The sequence below is a fragment of the Euwallacea fornicatus genome, chromosome 38 (genome assembly GCF_040115645.1).
Source record: "Euwallacea fornicatus isolate EFF26 chromosome 38, ASM4011564v1, whole genome shotgun sequence".
In the NCBI taxonomy this organism is placed as follows: domain Eukaryota; kingdom Metazoa; phylum Arthropoda; class Insecta; order Coleoptera; family Curculionidae; genus Euwallacea; species Euwallacea fornicatus.
Genome location: NC_089578.1, coordinates 1,205,511 through 1,227,176, shown reverse-complemented (window position 1 = coordinate 1,227,176; position 21,666 = coordinate 1,205,511). Strand labels below are relative to the sequence as shown.

General features: G+C 42.0%; 3 protein-coding genes across 9 annotated transcripts in view; 2 read left to right on the top strand and 1 right to left on the bottom strand.

The window, feature by feature from the left end:
• Positions 1–160: 160 nt before the first annotated feature.
• Positions 161–1,517, bottom strand: LOC136349600 (malectin-B). The gene is made up of 3 exons (XM_066301281.1): positions 1,045–1,517; positions 786–985; positions 161–730 (listed from the first exon to the last, which is right to left on the bottom strand). The coding sequence occupies exons 1-3, from the start codon at positions 1,308–1,310 to the stop codon at positions 375–377; spliced, it is 822 nt and encodes a 273-aa protein (XP_066157378.1). The 5' UTR covers positions 1,311–1,517; the 3' UTR covers positions 161–374.
• A 92-nt stretch (positions 1,518–1,609) lies between these two features.
• LOC136349601 (small ribosomal subunit protein uS8A) lies at positions 1,610–3,883 on the top strand. The gene is made up of 3 exons (XM_066301282.1): positions 1,610–1,743; positions 2,037–2,337; positions 3,691–3,883. The coding sequence occupies exons 2-3, from the start codon at positions 2,039–2,041 to the stop codon at positions 3,782–3,784; spliced, it is 393 nt and encodes a 130-aa protein (XP_066157379.1). The 5' UTR covers positions 1,610–1,743; positions 2,037–2,038; the 3' UTR covers positions 3,785–3,883.
• A 340-nt stretch (positions 3,884–4,223) lies between these two features.
• Positions 4,224–21,666, top strand: part of sdk (sidekick cell adhesion molecule) — a 102,845-nt gene continuing 85,402 nt past the window's right edge. For all 7 annotated transcript variants that reach the window (XM_066301014.1, XM_066301013.1, XM_066301012.1 and 4 more), the window contains exon 1: positions 4,224–4,754. In XM_066301014.1, the coding sequence (XP_066157111.1) occupies positions 4,601–4,754 (154 nt within the window). In that variant the 5' untranslated portion in view covers positions 4,224–4,600. The remainder of the gene's footprint in view (positions 4,755–21,666) is intronic.

Below are 21,666 nucleotides of genomic sequence, written 5' to 3'. Positions count from 1 at the left end.
TCACCATTTTGTCGTCAAGCACATCGTTATCAGCATTCGGTAATTCGTGTAAACAGTTAGCATCAAGGCTATCAAACTGAGGTGATTTGATACAACTGAATATTCAAAGATTTCCAGATAGAATTTGGGGCGGTATTTCTTGTTTATATGAAATGAAATGTTTTGCATATCTTAAAATCATTTCTTTAATAGGTTTTTTGACTCTTTAAACAATCACATACTGCCTATGCAATAGGCAATGTGTTAACACACAAAAAACACATCCAAATAATAAATAAGCCTCTCAAAACGACACCCTTAATCCCCACAAAACCTTAACCTACTTTACCACCTAAAGTAATACCACAGTTGAATGGTGGTGGCTTTTCTTCACATCACAATTTACACAAAAAGAACAAAATTGGAATAAAAGCTCCTATAACAATAAACACTGGAAGCATTATAGAGGACTCCTCTTCGGGCTCAAATGCTTCTGGAATGGTAGGTATGTTGCGAGGCCTTTTCTCTGGCCTCTGTTCCTCCTCTAGATCATCCAAATCTAAGGTTGGTTGATCTTGCTGGTGTCTGGAATCTGGGTGGATTAAAGGTGGCAGTTTTGGTATGTCATCCAAGGTGCCTTTGATCAAGTAAAATGCATTGATTTTTGGATTGTCTTTGTAGCCTTTAATGAATTCTAATTTAATTTTATTAAGGTGGATATCTGATTCTTCACCATTAACATATAATTTGCCTAAAATAGAAAAAAATATGTTTGTTTTCCTAATTTTATTGTGTCCTTGCCTCACCTTTATGCACCTCAAAAGGTACGTATTCATCATGGGCTACACCTCTGTCAACTTTACTAAATATATCCAAATCGGCCACAACAGTGTGCTCTTTGTTTAGTACAACATCAAACACTTTCTGATCTGGGGACTCGAAATAAACTTCACAAAACTTAAGTGCTAATACATATTTCCCATCAGCGGGAACAGGTAGATCATACCTACATATAAGTATTTGAATCATTAGCATACGAGCAATGGTTCTATCTGTTTTACTTACCCAAAAGTACTAGTATGATATCTCTCAGTTTGATACAGGATATGATCATTGGGCGGAACTCTTCCTATAAGTAATCTCTTGCCATAATCTGAGGCTATACCAACTTGCCCCATTAACGGGTCTTTTTCAAAATGTATGCCATTTGTGTCAGTATGTGCCTCACCCCCTGCGTTTACTGCATATATTACTTGACCGGCACTGTGTATTTCTTCAAGAAAAAGCAAGATAAATGTTAATATTGTCAGTTTAAAGTATAAAGGTAACATTATAAAATCCTTCTTTTTGTTATAAGAGTTAACTTAGGATGGTCACTGTGAGGTAATATTGTCTACGTATTTGCTAATCTATAAGTACATATCAAAAAGGTTTAAGTGGCTGAGCCTGTTACATTTAAATTTGGTTGAAATGGGCCTAAATTCCAGACTTAATAGACTTTTCTCGTCCACGATCTATTCCGGTCCTGACTTTTTAGGTTAGAAAAAAAAAATGGAATTGACAATTGGAAGAGAAAAGTTTTGACTTAGAGCCTGCTCCTTGCAGTTCATACGATTACACGAAAGTACCTACTGTCAGTGCATAATTTGACGCATGCTGACACTTCTAAAAGCGCCATCTAGGATGTTCCTGGTACCTAAAGTCTTTTTCAGGCTGAAAAGTTGAAACGAAGGATTTATTTTGAAGGTTCAAAATAAATCGCAGGTAATTTAAGTTATTTCAATGCATCCCTGCTTGTTTGTAGTTTCATTTAATCCCTCAAAGCTTCCTCTACAATGTTGTATAAACAGTTTTTAGTAAATTCTCCCTAATAACTTACAAGCGTATTCCGAACTTTGACGTCTTTTCCTAACCTATAAGCTTTTTTAGAAAAACAAAACATTTTCCCCAATTTCTAACTGAAACTCCCGCCTTTCGATGAAATTCCTCTCAGCGATAGTTAACTACTTGTTCAGGTCATAATTCATATCTCTCAACGCAAAATATCCAAATTTCAGCCATGGTGCGAATGAATGTTCTGAGTGATGCTCTCAAATCCATCAACAATGCTGAGAAACGTGGAAAGAGGCAGGTCCTTATCCGCCCCTGCTCCAAAGTAATTGTGAAGTTTCTCACGGTGATGATGAAACATGGATACATTGGTGAATTTGAAATTGTCGACGATCACAGAAGTGGGAAAATTGTAGTAAATCTGACTGGTAGGCTAAACAAATGTGGGGTAATTTCGCCAAGATTTGACGTTCCTATTACACACATTGAGAAATGGACGAACAATTTACTACCATCCAGACAGTTCGGGTAAGTTTTTAATAAGTAGGCAATTAAGGCATGCTGAAAAATTCTGAGTATTTGCCTGAAATTTGATTATTTGAGTGTCTCGTTACTTACGTACAAACGATTTAGTACTGTAAATTAGAAGTCTAAATAATTTTGTCGAGAGTATACTGGCTTGCGTAGAGAGGCTAAAATGAGCTCAAGCTTGAGTCTAATAGGAGAGCATGTGAATTGTCATTTATTGGGGAGACAGGCATATACTAACAATAACCCTATCAATGCAATATACCATACCCATACCAATACCAATTCCTTTATCCCAAAAGAATATAAGTATGTAATTTTGGAATTCTATATCGGCTTGGTGTACTTATGTAAAGGCTTACGTTTCTCCGTGTTTCCTGGGGCGTCATGTGTATTTACTATCACAATGTGATACAAAGTGGTGGTGCTGTGTAGTGCAATATATCAGTAACAGTAGATTTTAGGTTGGAGCAGAAACTTGTCAACATGAACAGAAGCATAATTGGCATGTTGACATTCATTATTTAAACTAATGTAATATTTAATTAGCATGTAAAAAAGATGATGGCAGTGATGTCATTGTCAAGGTTCAAGTTCAAAATCGCAGTTAGGTTGTTGAAATTAACCTGTTCTTTTCCTTAAGGTTATGTGCTTTCTTGGGACCCTTTTATACAGGATACCCTAACCAAGAGTTTTCATAAAAACTCTTGAATAAAGGTAAAGCACTGCCTAGTTCTGCAATTTCCACAAAAAAATTGTTGAATGGGAAGAGTTACCAGTACTTTGACCATTGGCCTTTAGGCACATCAATGAATTACTAACACAAAGGTGAAGGTTTGCTTAATAGTATTTGAAGAATCATTTTAACTGAAAGTGAAGAATTCCATTGGTTTTGAAAAATGTTACAACTCTAACCAATGCAATTGAGTAACACCTGTAAATTTTTTGTTTGTTTATGGCTGGTTGGCTTGCGCGGATATTGCGTACTTTGCAAATTGCACTTGGCTACGCCAAAATGTGGAGGCAGTTTACATGGACGCTTATCTTTAAAGCGAATTGTTAAAATATTTCTCTGTAATTAATACTTAAAAGAGTAAGAACCCTGTTTGACAACTGCATATAGAGGTTGATTTATTGTACAGGCTGTCTCTTGACGTTTGTTGTTGCAGCACTTGCAAGTCAAAAATACGTGTCCTAGACTCAATGATGAATTTTCTTCCCATCTGATTTCCTAAGTTCCTAAATATGCAACATCCGCACACGTAAACCCACTACCTAAAGAGTTATCGTCGGAAATTCAAGTCTCTAGTTGATCTTTGGGCGATTTTAGGTGAAATTTCTATTTTATTCCAGTTACGTGGTACTGACAACTAGTGGAGGAATCATGGATCATGAGGAAGCTAGGCGAAAACATTTGGGTGGAAAAATTTTGGGATTTTTCTTCTGAGGTGTAATATTTATTTGTATACTTCCGTGATATAATATTTTTATATTATATCTCGGAAGTATATACTTTAAGAAGTAATAAAAATAAATGTTAAATAAGTATTAGTATATTTGTTTGCGTTCTACACCCCGCGTTTTTTTGGGTATTTTATTAGTGCATTCAACATCTCTGCAAAAAATACAAAACGTCGGAAGGCAACGCGTTAATTTGCGAATTTTTGCCGGCACTCGCAGATTTGAACTGCAACCAAGTCTCGCCTGGGCGAGCCGGCAACGTCGCCTCTGCCACGTGCGTTTGTTGACATTCTTGCATTTAAACTTAGTTTCCCGACCTGTCCGCCAGAGGCCGCCACGCGCCCGACATACCTCATTGGTCATTCGCCTTTGTACCTGAGAGGCATGCGCGTCAAACTTTCAAGAGGACAAACGCGAATCGGGCATTATATCTTAAACGAACTTGGCGTCCGAAGCGCTTGGGTAGTGGAACAAGTATTTTAATTCTCCTTTTCGGTTACGTGAACAACAATTAAAATGGAAATTTGTTGAGTGAATGGCGATACGGTTTTCCGCGGTGTTGTGCGAGTTTTTCCCGTTGAAGTTTTCCGCCGTGCCGGCGAAGGACGAAGGTAAAACGGCACGCGAATGCATCCACAGGTGTCTTGGTAAAAGTTTCGAAACTTTGGTTGGGATTATCGCTGCTGTGTGCGGAGATCGTGTGTGGAAAATTAGACTTTTCGAAATGGCTCCCAAACGGTTTTCTCGTCTCGTTTTTGTGCCTAAATAACGATCGTTGCCGTTCCGAAGGCGTTTAAATATTATGTTAAATTTTGTGATCGGATGTAAAAACGGCGGATTTCGACCTTCAACTTTGGTAAACATGGAAGAGAAAGAGAGGAAACCAATATGGATACATGGAGGCTTTGCTCTTCGGCTGGTGATGGTGGTCAGCCTGTTTCCAGGAATATTAGCAGGTAAGTTTTACAAGTAAAAGTTACGTTTTAGAGTTAAGTTTTGTGGAAAAGAACAGGTTCGTTATTCGTAAGAATTTAACTGTGGTTTGAAGGAAAAGCACCAGTTGTAGGCTTTCCGTTGTTTCTGCCCCACCGTTAACCGACGTAACCAGATCCCCTGTGATAATTGTTAAAATTTACATTAGAAACCCATAAAAGCCTTGACGTCCCCCAGGACCCCTCTATTTGCCAATCGTTCGGGTTACTTGACAACACACCGTCGGTTTGACAAAAAAGACGTGCACACCAAAAAATTGTCAAATTTTGTCTTATAGTGTCCGATCCTTGAGCCTCGCCGAATAAGGCGTCTGAGGGCTCTTCGAGTATTCCTGGAAGGTCCCTTGCCTGCCAGTTAACTCAATAGTCCCAGACTTATCGAGTCACGTTTGGGCAAAGTTATGATCCACATAACTTCCAGATCCCAAGTTTTCGCTAATTTGTGTGTTTCACAAACTTACTAAAAACTTGTTCTCAAAACCACTTTAGGTACAAAATTATTTAGCTCTATCTGGACGTTATATCCGAAAGGTTATGGCCATTCGGTCATAAATTATCCTCGGGGATTGCGTGAACGTAAATCGCTGACCAGAAATGCTTTTCCTGCGGTGTTTTATGGGGAAATGTCAATGTGTACTGCAAACTCGGGCGGACCCCGGTCGTGTCCAGGAAACTTTTGCCTTTAAGTGCTGCCCTAACTACATGTGTACAGGGTGTCTCGGACTCGCTTCCTTGATGCGTAGGTGTAGCAACGTGAATTATTTGAATTACGGGTCTTCATTGGGGTCGGCTCATCCCCAGTGCGATCTGAACAAGTTCATTTCTGGAATGTTGTAGTAAGAGGAACGAGTTATGGCGTCGTCAGTGGAATTTTTTCCAGAAATTTACCGAAACTCGGACGAAATTGTATTGATTCTATTTTTCGACGCGACTTTTGTTCATGTTGGATTTGTTAAATTACAAATCTATGTGCAAAACTCGAATCTAAATAGTAATAGATGAACAATAATTTCGGCATGGTTGACTCACATTGTGAACGCACCAAGATAATTCAGGTGCATATGAACAGGGAAATGTTTCTTGTAATATTTGACGATGCCCGTACCGCAGTAGTACTTCTGCCGTTTACGGGTAAAGTCGGTTACTGCATTCTTGTCTCGTTAATCTCAATTTCCACCAAATATACTCATAATTTCCAACATGTTCCTTATGTGACATTCGCTGAAAAATTATAACCAATAACATCTCAGAAATGATCGCAAATATACATCCGGAAACGGCATGCTAGCCCGGGCTCGTATAGCTAGTTTGTTAAAAAGCTATTGTGCAGCAATGCCTAAACGACACGTTCGTGAGGAAACTCGATGGGCATTAACAGGCCGGTGGAGTGGCCAGGAGACTCCCCTGACTTAACTCCTATGGATTTTTTTTGTGGGGATTTCTTAAAAATAAAGTTCGTAAAAGCTCTTTAAACAATTTAGAACACTTAATGGAGAAAATAAAAACTCCAATGAGAGTTGACGCAAGAGATATTAACAAAAGTTGTTGAAAGAGAAGTTGGGCGAAGACCTCAAATGCGCCATGCAGGAGGGGCGAAGTCGCATTGGAAACATTTCAAATTAAACATAACATTTGTTTATTATTATCATTCAGGTTTGTAAAAACTAATTTATTCTTGTTTTTCTAGTTATTGTCGTAAAATGAAATATTTTCGCGCTAATTCCCGAGACATTTTTGCTTATGACTTTTAATCAATGGGGCATAAGAGAAAAATCTTTAACAAAATTTTGTCAAAATTCTGGCGTTTTTCGGGGAGAAATGCCATCGATGACGTCGTAACTCATTATAGGCACCTCTAACTTTCTTCATAAGAAATCCCCGCAGGAAGAAGTCCATGGAGGTTAAGTCTGGGGACTTTTCTGGCCACCGCACAGGCCTGCTGGGGCTAATCCAATTATGTAAATATTGTTGCACAATACGGGGTCTAACGAACTAGATGCGGGCCGGTCTGATGTTTCAGGATCTATTTTTGCGAACATCCCTAAGACGTTTTTGCCCATAGCTTTTGAACGATCACAAATAACAAGAATATTATTTAACGAAATTAGGATCAACGTGATCTTGTCAGAGTGTGGGCACGTTCCCAGGTGACACATCATCCACGGCGTCACGGCTCGTCGCTCACAAGAACTGAACTTCCTCTGGTTAGAGTGGAGACCGTCCACCCCAATTGAAATTTTCCGTGTTACCTTCTGTATCCGCGAAACGGCGACAGGGGCGTCGCGTCCGGGACACCCTGTACATACGGACTCGATTCGACACACAGTTCCTCTACGTGCGTATTTGCACCTCGTAGCGCGGCAAGAAGCTGCAATGCTGACAAATTCCCTCAGGAAATTCCCTTCGAATTATTAACAAACTATGCGAAGCAGCCATTAAAAACCCCCCGATAAGATGAGCCGGGGATGAAATGTTAGACAACTTAAGTAGTGTTTTTGCCAGTTAATGAATCCCTCTCTAAAGTTTTCTTGCAATATTAACTCACTTTGAGGAGGCCTGACGGAGCGTAAGACCCTCAATCTTTAAGGGCAAAATGCTGCTCATAACTTTACCTCAGGCGGGCAATTAAATGCACTCTAGTCCTCAATAAAAACAAAACTATTGCTTATAGCGAAATATCGTGCACACTTCGGAACGGAACCGGGTCCCTAATAAAATGCCGAATGTATGTTACTAACGATAATGAAACTCCTAATCTAATGCCCTGTAATAATGCTAAGAAAACGGTTAAATATAGAGCGAACAGCAGGGGGTAAAATGCTTGGAGAACGCCTTCAGGTGCCGGAGTTAATTTCAATTTTATGCCAGGCCGGAAGGCAGACGACATTCCTGTTGCGGAACTCCGAGTACCCGCCTAAGTACCCACCGAACGAGTTCCATAAGACAATTAGGTGGATAGACAGATTCTTTGGTGGTGTCCCGACAAAAAAAAAAAAAAAAAAACAAAAAAAAACGAAAAAGAAAAAACGCGGGACGTCTCGTTTGTCCGGCAAGGCCGAGAGTTGTCAGGATGGTCCAGTTGTGATGGATGACCCTGTCTTGCCTGAGCTGGTTGCAGCATTCCAGCTATTCTTGTCATGTGCCTGCGTTCCTATAGTAATTTGTTGGATGGATTGCGTTTGGGTACTTTATCTTGGTAATTAGTCTTGGTGCAATATCTTGCGTTGTCCGTATGCATTGTTTCGTTTTTCCCGTCGCACTCGCCCTCAGCGTGTGTCCAGCAGCGGTCAGCAGTCGGGCGTGTGTGCAGTTTTTGTCCCTTTAACCTCGTGTGTATGTCAGCGATCTGAAATGCTCCGTCCGTTCTCTCAGTCGATTTCCCCATCTAAAATAAGTGCACCATTGTCGGTGCGTTGCGATGTACAGGGTGCGCACCAGTGCGATGCACCAGCAGAGATGGCCTTTACAGGGAAACGTTTCGCATCTGTATTTTTGGTCATCGGGAGATGCGCATTTTAAGATCACTTTCAAACATGTAGATCCAAAAAAAAAGGGGGGGTTCCGCTTAAAATTTGAAGCGGGACCCCCCCAGTTTTTCCTTCGAGAAAATTCGGGCAAGTTTTTGAGACTTGAAGTAGCGCAACCTCGGAGGCCCATTTCTGGGGTCCTGGAAGTGGTTTGTTTCCTAATTAAAACACGTCAAAACGTAGCTTGTTAGGGGTCTCGGGGCCCCGTAAGACCGATTCCGAAGTTCGCAACGGTCACGGTGCGGCACCGATTTCCGCGGGGCCTTGCCGACATTTTCCGAGTAATTCCGCAACGGCAATCTTCTGATCCTCTGCCTAACCGACCAAAAATTTCGCGATATATCCAAAAATGGCAAAGAAATTGGGGAGTTCCATTAAAAAAATGGCTCGGTACTACCACACTGTTACGACGGACTCTGTACATTTGCACTTCTCACCAATCAAACACTTTGACTTGGGACACTTCCCTGTCAGCACTCGTGCTTGCTGCGATTTGGCAGATTTGACGCTCCGAGTTCTGTCACATGTCAGATATTATGGCAATATGCATGACGAAGGCAGGGCGACGCACGCGCAGCCCTCGCTTAGCAGACAAAGGGACGGAGTGTCGTCAATTCGCGCTTCTAGTTGTCCGCCTTCCAATCGGTTTTTGATGATGCGAAGTAGGTTTTTTAGCGAATGATTTGTAAAGTAGCCCACTGTGTTACATGCCCTCAAATGCTTCATTCATACATAGACTCCGTAAATAAACCTGTTGATTTTCTACCGTTTAGATATACCGTTTGCAGGGTCGTCAAAACAAAGAGTGGGTGAATAGTGCAGTATTTCGGTTTAAGGCCAAATTGATATATGTGTGTTTTCGCGTCAGTTCCTGAAGTGTGTTTTTATTGTGTGTTCAAAAACTTTGCTGAGCACCGAGGGTAATGCGATCGCAATGCAGCAGTTTTGTGTTTGTGTATTGTCGAATCCATTTTTGAGATTTGTATGCATTGTTACGAAGGTCGTCTTTTATGTTTTCCATGCAGAGACAGAGATGGCGGCGCTGCGCGAACGTCATTAGTTAAACTTCCGCCTTTAGTTAACTTAAATCCAAAGATTCAGCGCGATATAGCGAATTGTCAAAGGTGACAAGTTGCTCGGCCAATGGCATTAGATCGAGAAAACTTTCGCGTAGTGATTTTCCACGACTCTCGAAAACGATTATCTCAACAAGAGTGCCTCGCGGAGTTGGTTTCCGTTTCGGCAATGAGCTCATGGCGTGACTCAAACGTGGACCGATGCGAAAGTCGTTCGGGAAATCGTCGACGCTGGAATTGTGACTGGCGATGAAAAGTTGATACGTATACTGGGTGATTCAAGAAAGTGGCTCCCCCTTATAGCTTTTTTGTTTTTGAACTTGGAAAATTGAAATTTTGAGGGAAGCTATGTGAGAATGGAGCCAATTGATTGGCATTAAAGACGTTTGTCTAGCGCTTCCGGTTTAACCGGCAAGGACCTAAACTTTCGATTTGTAAATGTAATGCCCTATAAATTTTTATTTTTTCGAAATCTGAGGTCGTTTTTAGTCTAAAAATGTACATTTCTGTTTTTTTCGTATCGAACTACGCCACTGAGACATACGTTTCAGGCAGAATTTTTTTTTCCAAGCCTAAAAGATCACGAGTAGCTTTAGACCAACCATCGGCACTCATTGCAAACGTCAACAAATGATCGATTTAAAGCACTAATTTTGATATTTCATCGAAACTACAATCCAAAGCGTACGGCAGCTGGTGCTTCGTGCTTCGTCCCGCCGGAACTCCGTGTCTCTCCTGAGATGGCCGTCCTGTCGTCCAGATCCGAACCCGATTGACAATTTCCCGAATTGCGACGCCCATAAGTTCATAAGGGCAGAGACGTTTGTTGGCCGTTTTCGTGGGAAAATGTTTTTGTTTTCTTTTTCAAATTTCCATTATTGTGATTGTTTAAAGTTCACATGCCGCCCAAAACGCCGCCTAAAAATTAACGCCCAGCCCAAGATCGACCGTTCACGTTTCTCATTGGAAAGGTATGAGGGGGACATGGTGACGTAACCGATTGGACTGCATGGCCTTTCTTCAGCTCGGGGCTTCGGGCAAGGTAAAGTCGGCCATACAAAGAAAATACCTACCTGCCCGCGGTGGAATTCTCGATCTGTGGTCAGACCGGACAACAGTTTCTTTGTACTGAGACTTGCGGTTTAGAGGAGCCTTAAGCCCGTGGACACTTGCATATTGTTCCTCCTCGGTCCGTTGAATTAAATTAATTAATGCTGAGATGACGAAGAGGTGTTGCACGGAGAATTTGCATTAGTTATGCTTTTTCTACGACGACCGAAGGCAGCCAAGATTCCACGTTGTTGCCAAGCAAAGGGGCCCCTGTGCTAGAACTGAAAGCGCCCAATGCCGAAACGAGTAATCTCTTGGCAAATGGAATGCGGATGATTTCTGAGTAATATCCAAACTGTAAAGGAAAAAGTCGATACGGTTTGTGCATTCTCCCTCATATCTCAAACATTTCTGTCAAGGCCCCTTGTGAGTAATCGTCGTGCATGCAACGAAAATTCGGGCCATCTTAATATTGTTTGCCGCGAATTCATTTTTGAAGGGGGGAGGGGGGGGGTATATATAAATTCGTTAATTGCAAGGCAGAGGCAAAGTCAAAATTAACCCAAAGTCGTAAGTTAAAGGATTTCCCTTGCGATGCGCTCTTTATGGCCGCCACTGCATCAACTTTTCGCACTGCCATCCCTTAAAGAATCGCCCCTTCGAGTTTCTGCACGTACGTAAATAACACCCTGTATAAACGAGTATAAGAACGTATAAGAAAAACTTAAACTTTTGGGACAGAGCTCTTTCCGTACTTCTCAACTTTTTGGCGATTTCCATCACGTCCACAATAACCTTAATTCGACTACATTTTCTCCCTTCGTTGTTTCGCATGACACAAGTAAGAGGTGCCTGTAGAATTATTCAGATAATGCACAGATGTTCGCTCAATTACGTGTTCATCAGGCTAAGTCAGGTGGAAGGTCTGAAAATTCGAGGAAACGCGACTCTCAGTTAATGGTAAAATTGATAAACGAACGATTAATTATTAAAAAATCTGAAAAACTTTTGAATCCGTTATGAACATTTCACGGATACGCGATCAAATCAAACTTGCAACCATTTAACGGACTTCCATTAATGTTCTAGCGCATATGTTGTTTATCCCGGCGACCCCATAAAAATCTATTTCAGGCCCGACTGTTCATAATAAGGAACTAAAAACCAGAAATGTACTGTGTGTTATATAACCGAAACGTCTTGAGCTACTGTTACTATCTGGAACCATAATAAACAGTGTACCAATATGAAAGGCTCATGTCGTGCACCTTAATGCGATGCATGTCTATCCAAACCATTAGCGGGTTTCCCCGAATGTACACCCAAATATATATATATGTGATTGTTTTCGATGCATTTGCCGCCGTTGGTTTAAAGGAATCTTGCCGATCGACAATTTTGCGAACGATAGAAAAAAACCGTGAAAAAAAGACGCGTATTACCGCATATGGTGTGCAGGGCAGCCACGTCATAGCTCCGGTTGCTCAACGAATGCTCGCGTACTGAGCCTGACAGAAGTTTGACATTACTGATGTATGACAACGTAATGACATTTCGAACGTCGATCGGCCCTTCCGTCAAATAGGCGATGTATGTCACGATTGATGATGCGTCACAATTGCGGTGGGGTGCTCGCCGCAGCGCTACAGTTTTGGGCCGGACTTGATTGAATTAATTAAAACGTTCTTGGCAAGGTAAACGCACAGTTTGTGCGTACAATCTGGATAATTTGCCACTTTACGTTTATTCCGATTCAATCATCCGGATTCGATTGATCCCTACAGGCTGATTTTCGATAAATCGGATTGGGCGGCTGTCATCGGGTCGCAATCCATTCGGGGCGGCGATGCGAAAACCAACAACATTTAATATTTTTCTGACCGTCGGCGATGTGAAAATTTGGCAAAACGCATCAAACTAGGTATCGAGGGGGCCGACTGCCGGGGCATTTGTCTTTGTGTCGCATTTAACCTCCCGAGGCCCGGGGCGCCTGCCCCTGAAACCTTTAATTAGCAACCGTCGATTGCCGCGCCACTTTTGATACCCTTATGGAATTTCAAATATACAGAGCGTGTGTGAAATGCCCGTACAAAATCCCACCAGAGATTCAGCCACATTTTAGCACAGATGCCCGCAATTATTGCAATCGTCAGTACCCGCGCAGATGGGGATCGGGGGGAGAAACGACGCTCCGGTAGTCTGGCCACCGCGCTCGCCTGATTTGACTCCGCTCGTTTACTTTTTGCGGGGGGCTCTAAAATCCGCGATATACCCAATGCCCGCGAATAATGAAGACGATTTGTGGAGACGAATTCAAAATCGAGTGGATATTTTAAGAAGCGACGAGGAACTGAAGGCTAAGGCCCGTTTTAACTCTAAGTCGAGGTAATCTGTTCGGAGATGTTAACGGAGGTCACTTCGAACATTTAATAAAGGCGAACAATTAAAAGAGAATTATAACGGTTAGTTTGCGAGGTATTTAACTGTACGAATAGTTTCTCCGTTAGGGATGCGACGGACTTGGTTATCTCAACAAGGAGCTCCTGTAGAGACTTCTACCAACAGGCCGTTTTTTCGTTAAACACGTGTACAAATCTGGTCATAAATAAACTTTATACCGGGCGATAAAAGAAGTTATCACCCAGTAAAGAGAATCCACCTAGCGCCGGCAGCGCCCTCTGCAGTGTGCATAGAAAATGTCGACGGACTCTGATTTCTATTTTTCTTCCTAAAACTTCGCAGCCCTGTGCCTTCGTAATGGAGCATTATTGGAACAGAATTTATATGACAGACTCTCGTTATATTTTCATGGAGAATTCCACCTTAAAATGTCCGCGCATCATCAAGGAACACCCTGTATAATATCTCAGCAGAAACTTCACAATTTCAGTTTTCATCCACGGAAGGGGGACCAGGGACGGCGTCGCCCGATGCGCCCGCCCCAACGTTCACTTCTTCGGGACGTTGTGTGCGTCCCGCTTTAATTATCCGATGACGAAAGTCGCTCCGGAAATGTCGCTCGTTGAGTTTGTCATTGAATCATTTTTCTTTTAAGTGGGCTCGTCACCACGGTGATTACTTAACTGGAGTCGATCGCGTTAGTCATAATTTAGCAAAACTCGATGGGTCTGTCCGGGTCACCATCGTCAAATTCTCGGGTGGGTCGCAGCTTGTGAGGAAGAACTTTGCGAAGCCCCACGACTTTCCTGTCCGACTCACGGTGGACGCCCCAGTTACCTTTGCAGCTTCGCGAAGCGATACGGCGAGGGCGATCGCGGATTCCCCAACAACTTCACTCCGTTTCTTGTTGCGAGCAGATCCGGTTTCTCCAAATTTAGCCCCCCCGCTCTCGGATGTCCTCGTGTCCAACGTGCTCTCCTGGATGTCCAGCGTTAAACGTGACGGCCGATCTTGCAAAGCGACGATTCTCGGCCCCATAAATAAGGATTATTCCGACGCGTTCGGCAATGTTGTAAACCGTTTTAAAAAGCGGACGCAACACGAGCAACAATGGCGAGTAACAATTGGGGGCAATTGGTGTTTTTCACGGAATTACTCGTGTAAATTTAAATATCGTCCACGACGAAACAGTTCATCAAGTGAATGAACGGACATCGCGCCACTGAAAAGAACAACTGCATTTGGTACCTTTGAATAATACGAGAACGAAGCGAAGCAAAAAAGAACGTCTGGGCATGCGCGGAAGTTTGAACAATTTCTCGTTACCTAGCAACGAAACGTGAATAAACCAACGAAGTTTGCGTGCGGTTTTGCATTAAATCATCACATTTGAGGCGGTTTTAAGTGTCTCATCGAATTGCGAAGCAAACCACTTAAATTAGAGCAAAAAATTATATTTTTTCGCAAAAAACGAGTGGTACTACCGTCCAGAGTTCCATAAGGGCATGAAGAATGGCACAAAAATTGGGGGTTTCTATTCAAAATTTTGGGGGTGCGCGCGCACCTCTAAAGTCTCGGAGGGTTGAGCGCAATACGACCGCAAACACCTCAGAACTCGACCACTTGGTATGTCCATTGTCCAAGTAGGGCAGCTTCCCCCTAATCATACTTAAAATTTATTTGTCAGTCATGACGGACCTTCCCACATAAGCGCGCAGTTGCCGGCTCTTCCGTTTTCCTCGATCCTGCGATTTACCGGTTAATTTAATATTGCAGGCAAGTGAATCGCGCGCTTGCACTGATCCGAAGGATCGTTAAAGGCAAAACCAGCGCAGGGTTTGTCAGGAATTGACGTGGATTTTAAAATTTACTTAATCTAAGTAAAATTTGTCTAACCTACGATATTTAAGGTCCAAGCTGGCAACCCGCGGACGCGAGGGGGAAATCTTTGTTGTCGAACGAATTTCCATTCTACAGACAGACTGTACACATTGCGATTAGCGATAAAGTAGAAATACGGAATCAAACGAATTCCTTAAAGATTCTGATTAACCGAATCTGGAAAAGGGAATTCACTGCCGCATACAGGGCGGCCCAAAGGCAAACCGCCATATCTTAACCATGAATTTTACGTCGGAAAATAACCTTAGTGTTCTGTACGCACTATGGTCCAAAGGTGTTTCGTTGCAAAAACACAGGGTGTTCAAATAAAATTTCAAAAAACCCAAAAAAAGCAAAGAAACAAAAACGCGTTATTTTCATTTTTGTTTGTTGCCATTTACCCCAACGACACGTTAGAATAAAGTTTTTTTTAAATCACATTTCATCAAACTTTCCGATGGGACACAAACGGAAGGAAACTGAAATTTCCTTGATTGCAGCGCCGTCTAGGGATCACTAATTTTAGCATCAATGTATTTCCCCGCGGAGTAATTAAACTTTCATAATCGGAATTTGTTTCGTGGAGCCCTTTTTATTCGAGATATTGCGTCGCCTCAACTTAAATGATACACCCTGTGTGATGCCTTGAATACGTCGGGAGAAAATGCTCATATATGGTCTGCAATGTAACCTGACTTATGTCGGGGTGACGCAAGTATAGTTGTTTCTATTCACAAACAAACTATCTTCCAGGTACTTAATTATTAGGTGTTCATTATTTGGGCGCATGCCCAAATTAGCTGATTAGCACTTGCTCGATTTTTCTCATCGCACCATGAAACAGAATCTGCAACATGATTGCATATTTACCGTCGGATTAAATTCACGCAGTGAAAGTAACATTTTTGCCCCCCAATCGATTTCATCCGTTAAAATTGACACCGATAATTAAGCTCTCTTGTCTAATCCATTATTCTGTTACCGCCCTTGTGAAACAACCGCGATGAAATCACCAGCAACGGCATAAAAGTGTTACAAATGATCCTTTCGGCATCGCTGTTTACGTTTTTAAATCAAAATAAACCGGAACATTATCAACATTTGTCAACACGTCCCTAATTTATGACTTTTGGCTTCTCCACCAACTGCGCTGAATGTGTCGTTTAATTCCTGTTCGTTAACGTTCAAAAATTATATGTTTGTTGACAGATTGGCGAAGGTTCGTTTAATTTTGACAAATATGTCAGTAATCGTCGGGAAATTTACCCGCCAATGACGTAACGTGTGTGTGTGTGTGTGTGTGTGTGTGTCATTGGGTTGCTCGCTTGCTTATCTCTGCACCTTGCCCGGCAGGTGGCGCATTAGTTTTTGTCAATGACTGTCACACGGCCACTTTTCCCTTCGTTCGCCCTCGCGTTGTACCAGAACGGGGAGGAAAACAATCTGACAATTAAGATCAGGCGGTGCCGCAGGGGTAAATTTTTTCATCCCTAATTGCGGACTGTAACCCTAGCCGGATCTAACGTACGAGTGGCGTTGAAAATGTCAAATTTTTGGTAGGGGTCGTGCAACGCTCTCTAACAAACCACTCCGCTTCCCCCGCATCCAAACGCCTGACCAGCGGCCGAACCACCCCGTAAATTACACCGGGTGGCGCCCTGCAGCTCCCCTCTTCACCGGCTCGGTCATGAATCGAAAGCAGGATTTTGATATTGCGCATACTTTCCCTCTGCCTGCAGGAAAATATTTTTGACACGTGTACAGGGCGCCCCAGAAAAGTGGGACTGTACGGAACTATTTTTTTTTTTTTATGGAATTTTTTTATGGATATTTTCAACGCGCACCGGAGCGCTCTCTATGGGTGTCTGCATAAGGCTTTGTTGAAATGCGAAAAAACCGGTCGGGTAATGGCGGCGAGAAACGTTTTAAATTAGGGAACAAAGCATTCGCACGTGAGGCTTGAAAAATTAGTGAAAAACAGAAATGACGTCTGTGCAAAGAAGTTGCGCAGGGTGCTCATTGAGCGCGGTTTAATAGTTTTTTTTAAGTTTTGATGATCGGCATTGTATGGCGTCTATTTTTATTAATTTTCTTTTTTTTTCATAATTTTTTTTCATTTTTAATTTTTTTTATTTTTTTTACTTTTTTTTTTTCATTCTTTTTCATTAATTTTTTTTTCATTTTTTTTCTTCATTTTTTTTTACTTTTTTTTTCATTCTTTTTCATTAATTTTTTTTCATTAAATTTTTTTTTTCATTTTTAAAAAAATTTTTTTTTTCATTTTTTTTCATTCTACATCAAAATTCATCGCAAATTTTTCGAACTTGAAAACCGGGACATCCGTACGTTTTAATCTAGCTCGTGGTCGAATTCAAAAGCGAACGTTTTCCTAATTGCGCCGCTGCCGCAACTCCTAATGCGGCGAAAGCCATTCGCCGAACACGATTCCAGTGGCAACTAAAATGAACATAAAAACAAAAGCGGCTACGAAAAAAGGAATTATTCATGGAACTAATTTTGCAATTAGAATAATCATGGAACTATCACGAATCTAAAGTATGCGTTCGGAATGTCTTCCGTTCTTTTCAAGGCACAAATTAAGTCGATTATGGGAGGGCCCCTTAGCCATCAACGCTTTTTGCGCGTCTTCCTTGGGCTCATCGCGATCTTCCGTCGTTCCCATGGCCCGAAAAGGCCTAGACTTGCCAAATTCGTCTAAAATTACGAAATCATTAGTTGCGGAAAGCAGTCCGCACACGGTAAAACCGCTTTTAGCGAAAACTTTTTGTCGTGTCCAAGTGAAGTCCGGCTGGAAGTTAGAAAGCGATGAGGCTCGTCTAATTAAAGTTGTATGGACACTTGTTTGAGTTGTTGGGCCCTCGATACGCCTAATGAATAAGTAAGCGATCGGGGTCTAGATGTTGAATTTGTATTCGGTACACAAAGGGAAATAGCGGGGACGGACAGTTTTTATAGTGCCACTTGGATCAATCGAGTGTTGTGAAACTCTATAAATAAGCCATTCGCTGCATTGAATTTGATGCATCCTTCAATCATAACCTCATAACCACCCGGGAATGGAATTTAAAATAGAAAAAAAAAAAATAAAAAAAAAATAAAAAAAAAAAAAAAAAAGGAAACTTCGTAACGAGGAGAGAGGCCCCGCCTTATCTCCATCGCGTTAAGGGGCAAACGTGTTCCCATATATATCCTCCAATGCATTTAATTGATATGTCTCCTCCATGCAGTGTTTGCTCTACTTTCCAGACTAACTTTCCAATTATAAGAAGGGACAGTTGAATTTTCCTCTTTCGCTCTTCCGTAATGCCCTCCAGCCGGATTTTGCGTAAATTAAAACAAATTTGCCCTCCAACATTATTGAGCGCGCCCATTATAGATTTGTAGGTTTCCTATAATACACACATACACACACTGATATACGGAGTGAGTCGATATTTCATGTTGTCATCTAGCTTTATGGGCCGCTACAGCAATAATTTCCATCGATAATGCAGTGCACATGTATATTTTTCCTTTCTATTGTTGTTCGATTCAGTTTCCTCGGGCCCCTTCGCACCTGTATTTATTTCTTTCTCGAACACGGGGAGCGCCTTCTCAGAACGAAAACACGATAGAGACTTGCGTAAACAAACCTCCAAATAATGTCGAAATGTGAGTCAACAAACTCGCTTGTTGCTGTTCCTGGTGGTATTTGTGCACTCATATCGTGTATAATCGAAAAAGGAATTTATTAGATTTTGAAAGTTGCTGACGTCGATTGCTCGTTTACGCCGTGTCCGGGACGGCGGACCCGAGTTCTTCGCGAAACTGAAATTTGCCCCTTCAAATGGAAAATAGAGACTGAAAAATCGGAAAAGGGGGCCTTAAGTCAAGATTGAAGTTGGGAACAACTCGAAGAAAAGTCGCCCGAAAAATGTCGCGCAGTTTTCGTGCAGTATCGAGTAATTTTTTGTTTTTTTGTTTTTTTTTGTTTTTTTTGTTTTTTGTTTTTTTGTTTTTTGTTTTTTTTGTTTTTTTTTTGTTTTTTTTGCGGCGTTTTGGCGAGCCAAGTGCGTTAATGCGGCGTCTTCAAACGCCGAAAAGTGGGTCATATTGCCGCACCGTCGCGAGCGCCATTAGGCAAAAACGTTGAACAAAAAAAAAAAACAACATTCTTTTAATCATCTTCTTACTGCCGGCAACGCTTCCGAAGGCGTGATGATGCGATTTTTTACCCGGAATTAATTACCCGTCGAAACACAAACAAAATTTAAATTTAAATCAAGTTATTCGGTTTTTGTTTAATTTTTACAAGACCGACGTGCGAAAATAAAAAAAAATTAAAAATTGATCACGCCCAGAATAAAATTTCCCTTCGATGGGGGGCCCCCGTCCCAGTTTGAAAACTTCGACGGGGTGGGGGTGGAGGTATGACGTTTGGAAAGCAACTTTTCCGCCGAACCTTGTCCCCCGCCCCGTTAAAGTTGAAGTGCTTTATCGTTTTTAAAAAAAAAAATTTTTAACGAGTTAAAATATTTTCAAGATGCAAACTTTTCCGAAGGACACCCTGTAGACGCCGATGTTTCCGCCTGCGTTGCCGGTTCGGTATCGTGAATTCGCGTCCGAACTCTGGCAAAACTCGGGACGTTCGGGCAGTAGTTAATTCTGCTGGTTGCAACGGGGAGGGGGTCGCCGTTGTGGGCGTGGAAGAAATAAGAGAATCGGGAACGACAATTGAATAGCGTGCGTTTCGAAAACATTCCGGCGACGCAAGCTTTGGAATTGTTATTTGACACCGGACCCGTATGTCTTCGATAGGTTCTTCGGCACAACCACCACGTAAACAAACAAAACTAACCTCACTTAAATGTCACTCTCTTCGCTTTTATTATTAGTTAGATTTTATCAGAAATAGCCTTTTTTGAAGACTTAAACTTTGCGCTAGTTGCAATAGTCTCTTCATAATCCAGGGGCGGCGCCTGGTATCGATACAATAAAAAAATTTTTTTTAATTATTATTAAATAACTGCTAAGTGCTTTGTCCGCTTGTTGAGACGGTGCTCTTAAAGCTGTCCCGGGTTTATCTCCCAACATCGCCCCACATTTTCAACAAGCTCTGGGGTGCTTTCGGTGCCACTTCCCGATTTCCTTCGGACACTGGCCAGTTTCAGGAAACAATTTCGCAACACAATCAAGAGCGTTGCGAAATCGCGATTCCGGCACTGCGACGGGGGAACCTTTCGGGAACCTCCCGAAGACAGGGCCGAACTTCAAAGGCCCATTCCCCGTTCGTGAAAGTTCCGAAAATTACACTCAACCGCAAGGGCTTTTTGGTCGAGTGCAAACACGATTTTCACCACTCAGGAAACTTTGGCCGACCAACAAACAAAAGTCAGCGGAGCCTCGAAACGGACTATTTCTGAGAAAATCCAACTAATAGCGGAGGCAAACGAGGTCCCGTTTAAGTGAGGTTAGGTTCGTTTGTTTACGTACGAGATTACGTCGAACGTATCAAAGACGTACGTGCGCGGTGTCAAATAATTCCAAACGCTATTCGAGAGAAATTTTTACCTGAAGGGCAGGAGAGAGTCGCAACACAAGAAAGTGCCGACAAGAACGTGAGATTCGAAATAAGCCGAGGAAATAAGCGGCGAATTTTGGCCACTTTATTTAAGTGAGCTTTAAGCCACGTTGATAGTGTGGCGAAAACAAATCAAGTCTTTTAGGGGTTGCTTGTTGCTAAACTTCCCTTAAACCCAACTTAGCGAATGCTGGGGAAACGGGCACGAATGTAAAGCCCGCATTACACTGACAGTTTCTTAATGAATTAATTCATGAAGTTCGTTTTACACCGATTTGAAGGTTCACGAACTGGGCCGTTAAATTTCGGTTTTTCTCCTCTCTATTTATTTATTTATTTATTTATTTATTTTTTTTTGGGGGAGATGATGATGCTTTACACGCAAGTAAGGGTGGTTGGAGGGGGGAGCGCACGCCGTTCTCAAATCATTAAAATCAGTTGACAATAAAATTCCCTATTTATTTATTTATGATGAGCGCGGCAACATTCGCCATTTATCTGGTGGAGACGTGGTTGGTTCGCTCATGTGGTTCGGGTACCGATCGCACGACGAAACCTCGTAAAGTATGTATTAGGGAAAGTATGGTTTGAAACTTTTATTTCAAGTCGCAGACCTCGCCCTCGGCTGCAAACATACAGGGTGTCCCCGGTGAGAATGCCCTCGCCAGCGATTCAAGTAAAATTGACAGGTGGGCGAAGTTCCGTTGTACTGGGTGGGTCGTCGGGAATGGGACATGGCGCAACCCGGACGGGGGGGGGGGGATATTGGAATTTGACGATCGGGCCCAACGTGCTTTGTGCCACTGTTGCGTCAAATGGATTTCATAATAAGGCGCAATTTTCATTTGTTAATGGCCTTTAATTTTGTTAATGATCGAAAGATTAAATTTAGCCATCGACTTTTTATTTGATGAATTAAGGATCGAATGATATGATTTATTCAACGAAAAAACGATTGGAGCGGCGCTAGACGAGTTGGTTCACGGGTGGAAATCTCGTAAACGAAGAGAGATATCGGGATTACGCGAGAATTATTTTTCTGACTAAACACGGACACTCCTCCACTGTTTGTGAATAGAATTTGCCCTTAGTCGCACCCGCAAAGAAGTATGACCAAACAGGCCGACGTGGCGGGTTGTAACTAACGCCCTGTAGGAGTCAAAACTCTTATCTGGAATGTTAAAACACTTAAGTATGCCAATTTCGGTGCTATGAAAACCCAAAGAGTTAAAAAAAACAATGAATCGTGTTCAAAATAACAGTGACGTCTCACGTTTTCGTCTACTTAATTGTCTAAATTGATGTCACGCACGCCGCTGCGTTCACTTTCATTGCCCAAGACATCTTTTAATGACGAGCTC

Coding starts and splice junctions, on each gene's coding strand:
- LOC136349600 (XM_066301281.1), bottom strand. CDS start 1,310: ATGTTACCTTTATACTTTAAACTGACAATATTAACATTTATCTTGCTT. Junction 986..1,044: donor TATCATACTAGTACTTTTGG/GTAAGTAAAACA, acceptor ACTTATATGTAG/GTATGATCTACCTGTTCCCG. Junction 731..785: donor ACCTTTTGAGGTGCATAAAG/GTGAGGCAAGGA, acceptor TTTCTATTTTAG/GCAAATTATATGTTAATGGT.
- LOC136349601 (XM_066301282.1), top strand. CDS start 2,039: ATGGTGCGAATGAATGTTCTGAGTGATGCTCTCAAATCCATCAACAAT. Junction 2,338..3,690: donor CTACCATCCAGACAGTTCGG/GTAAGTTTTTAA, acceptor ATTTTATTCCAG/TTACGTGGTACTGACAACTA.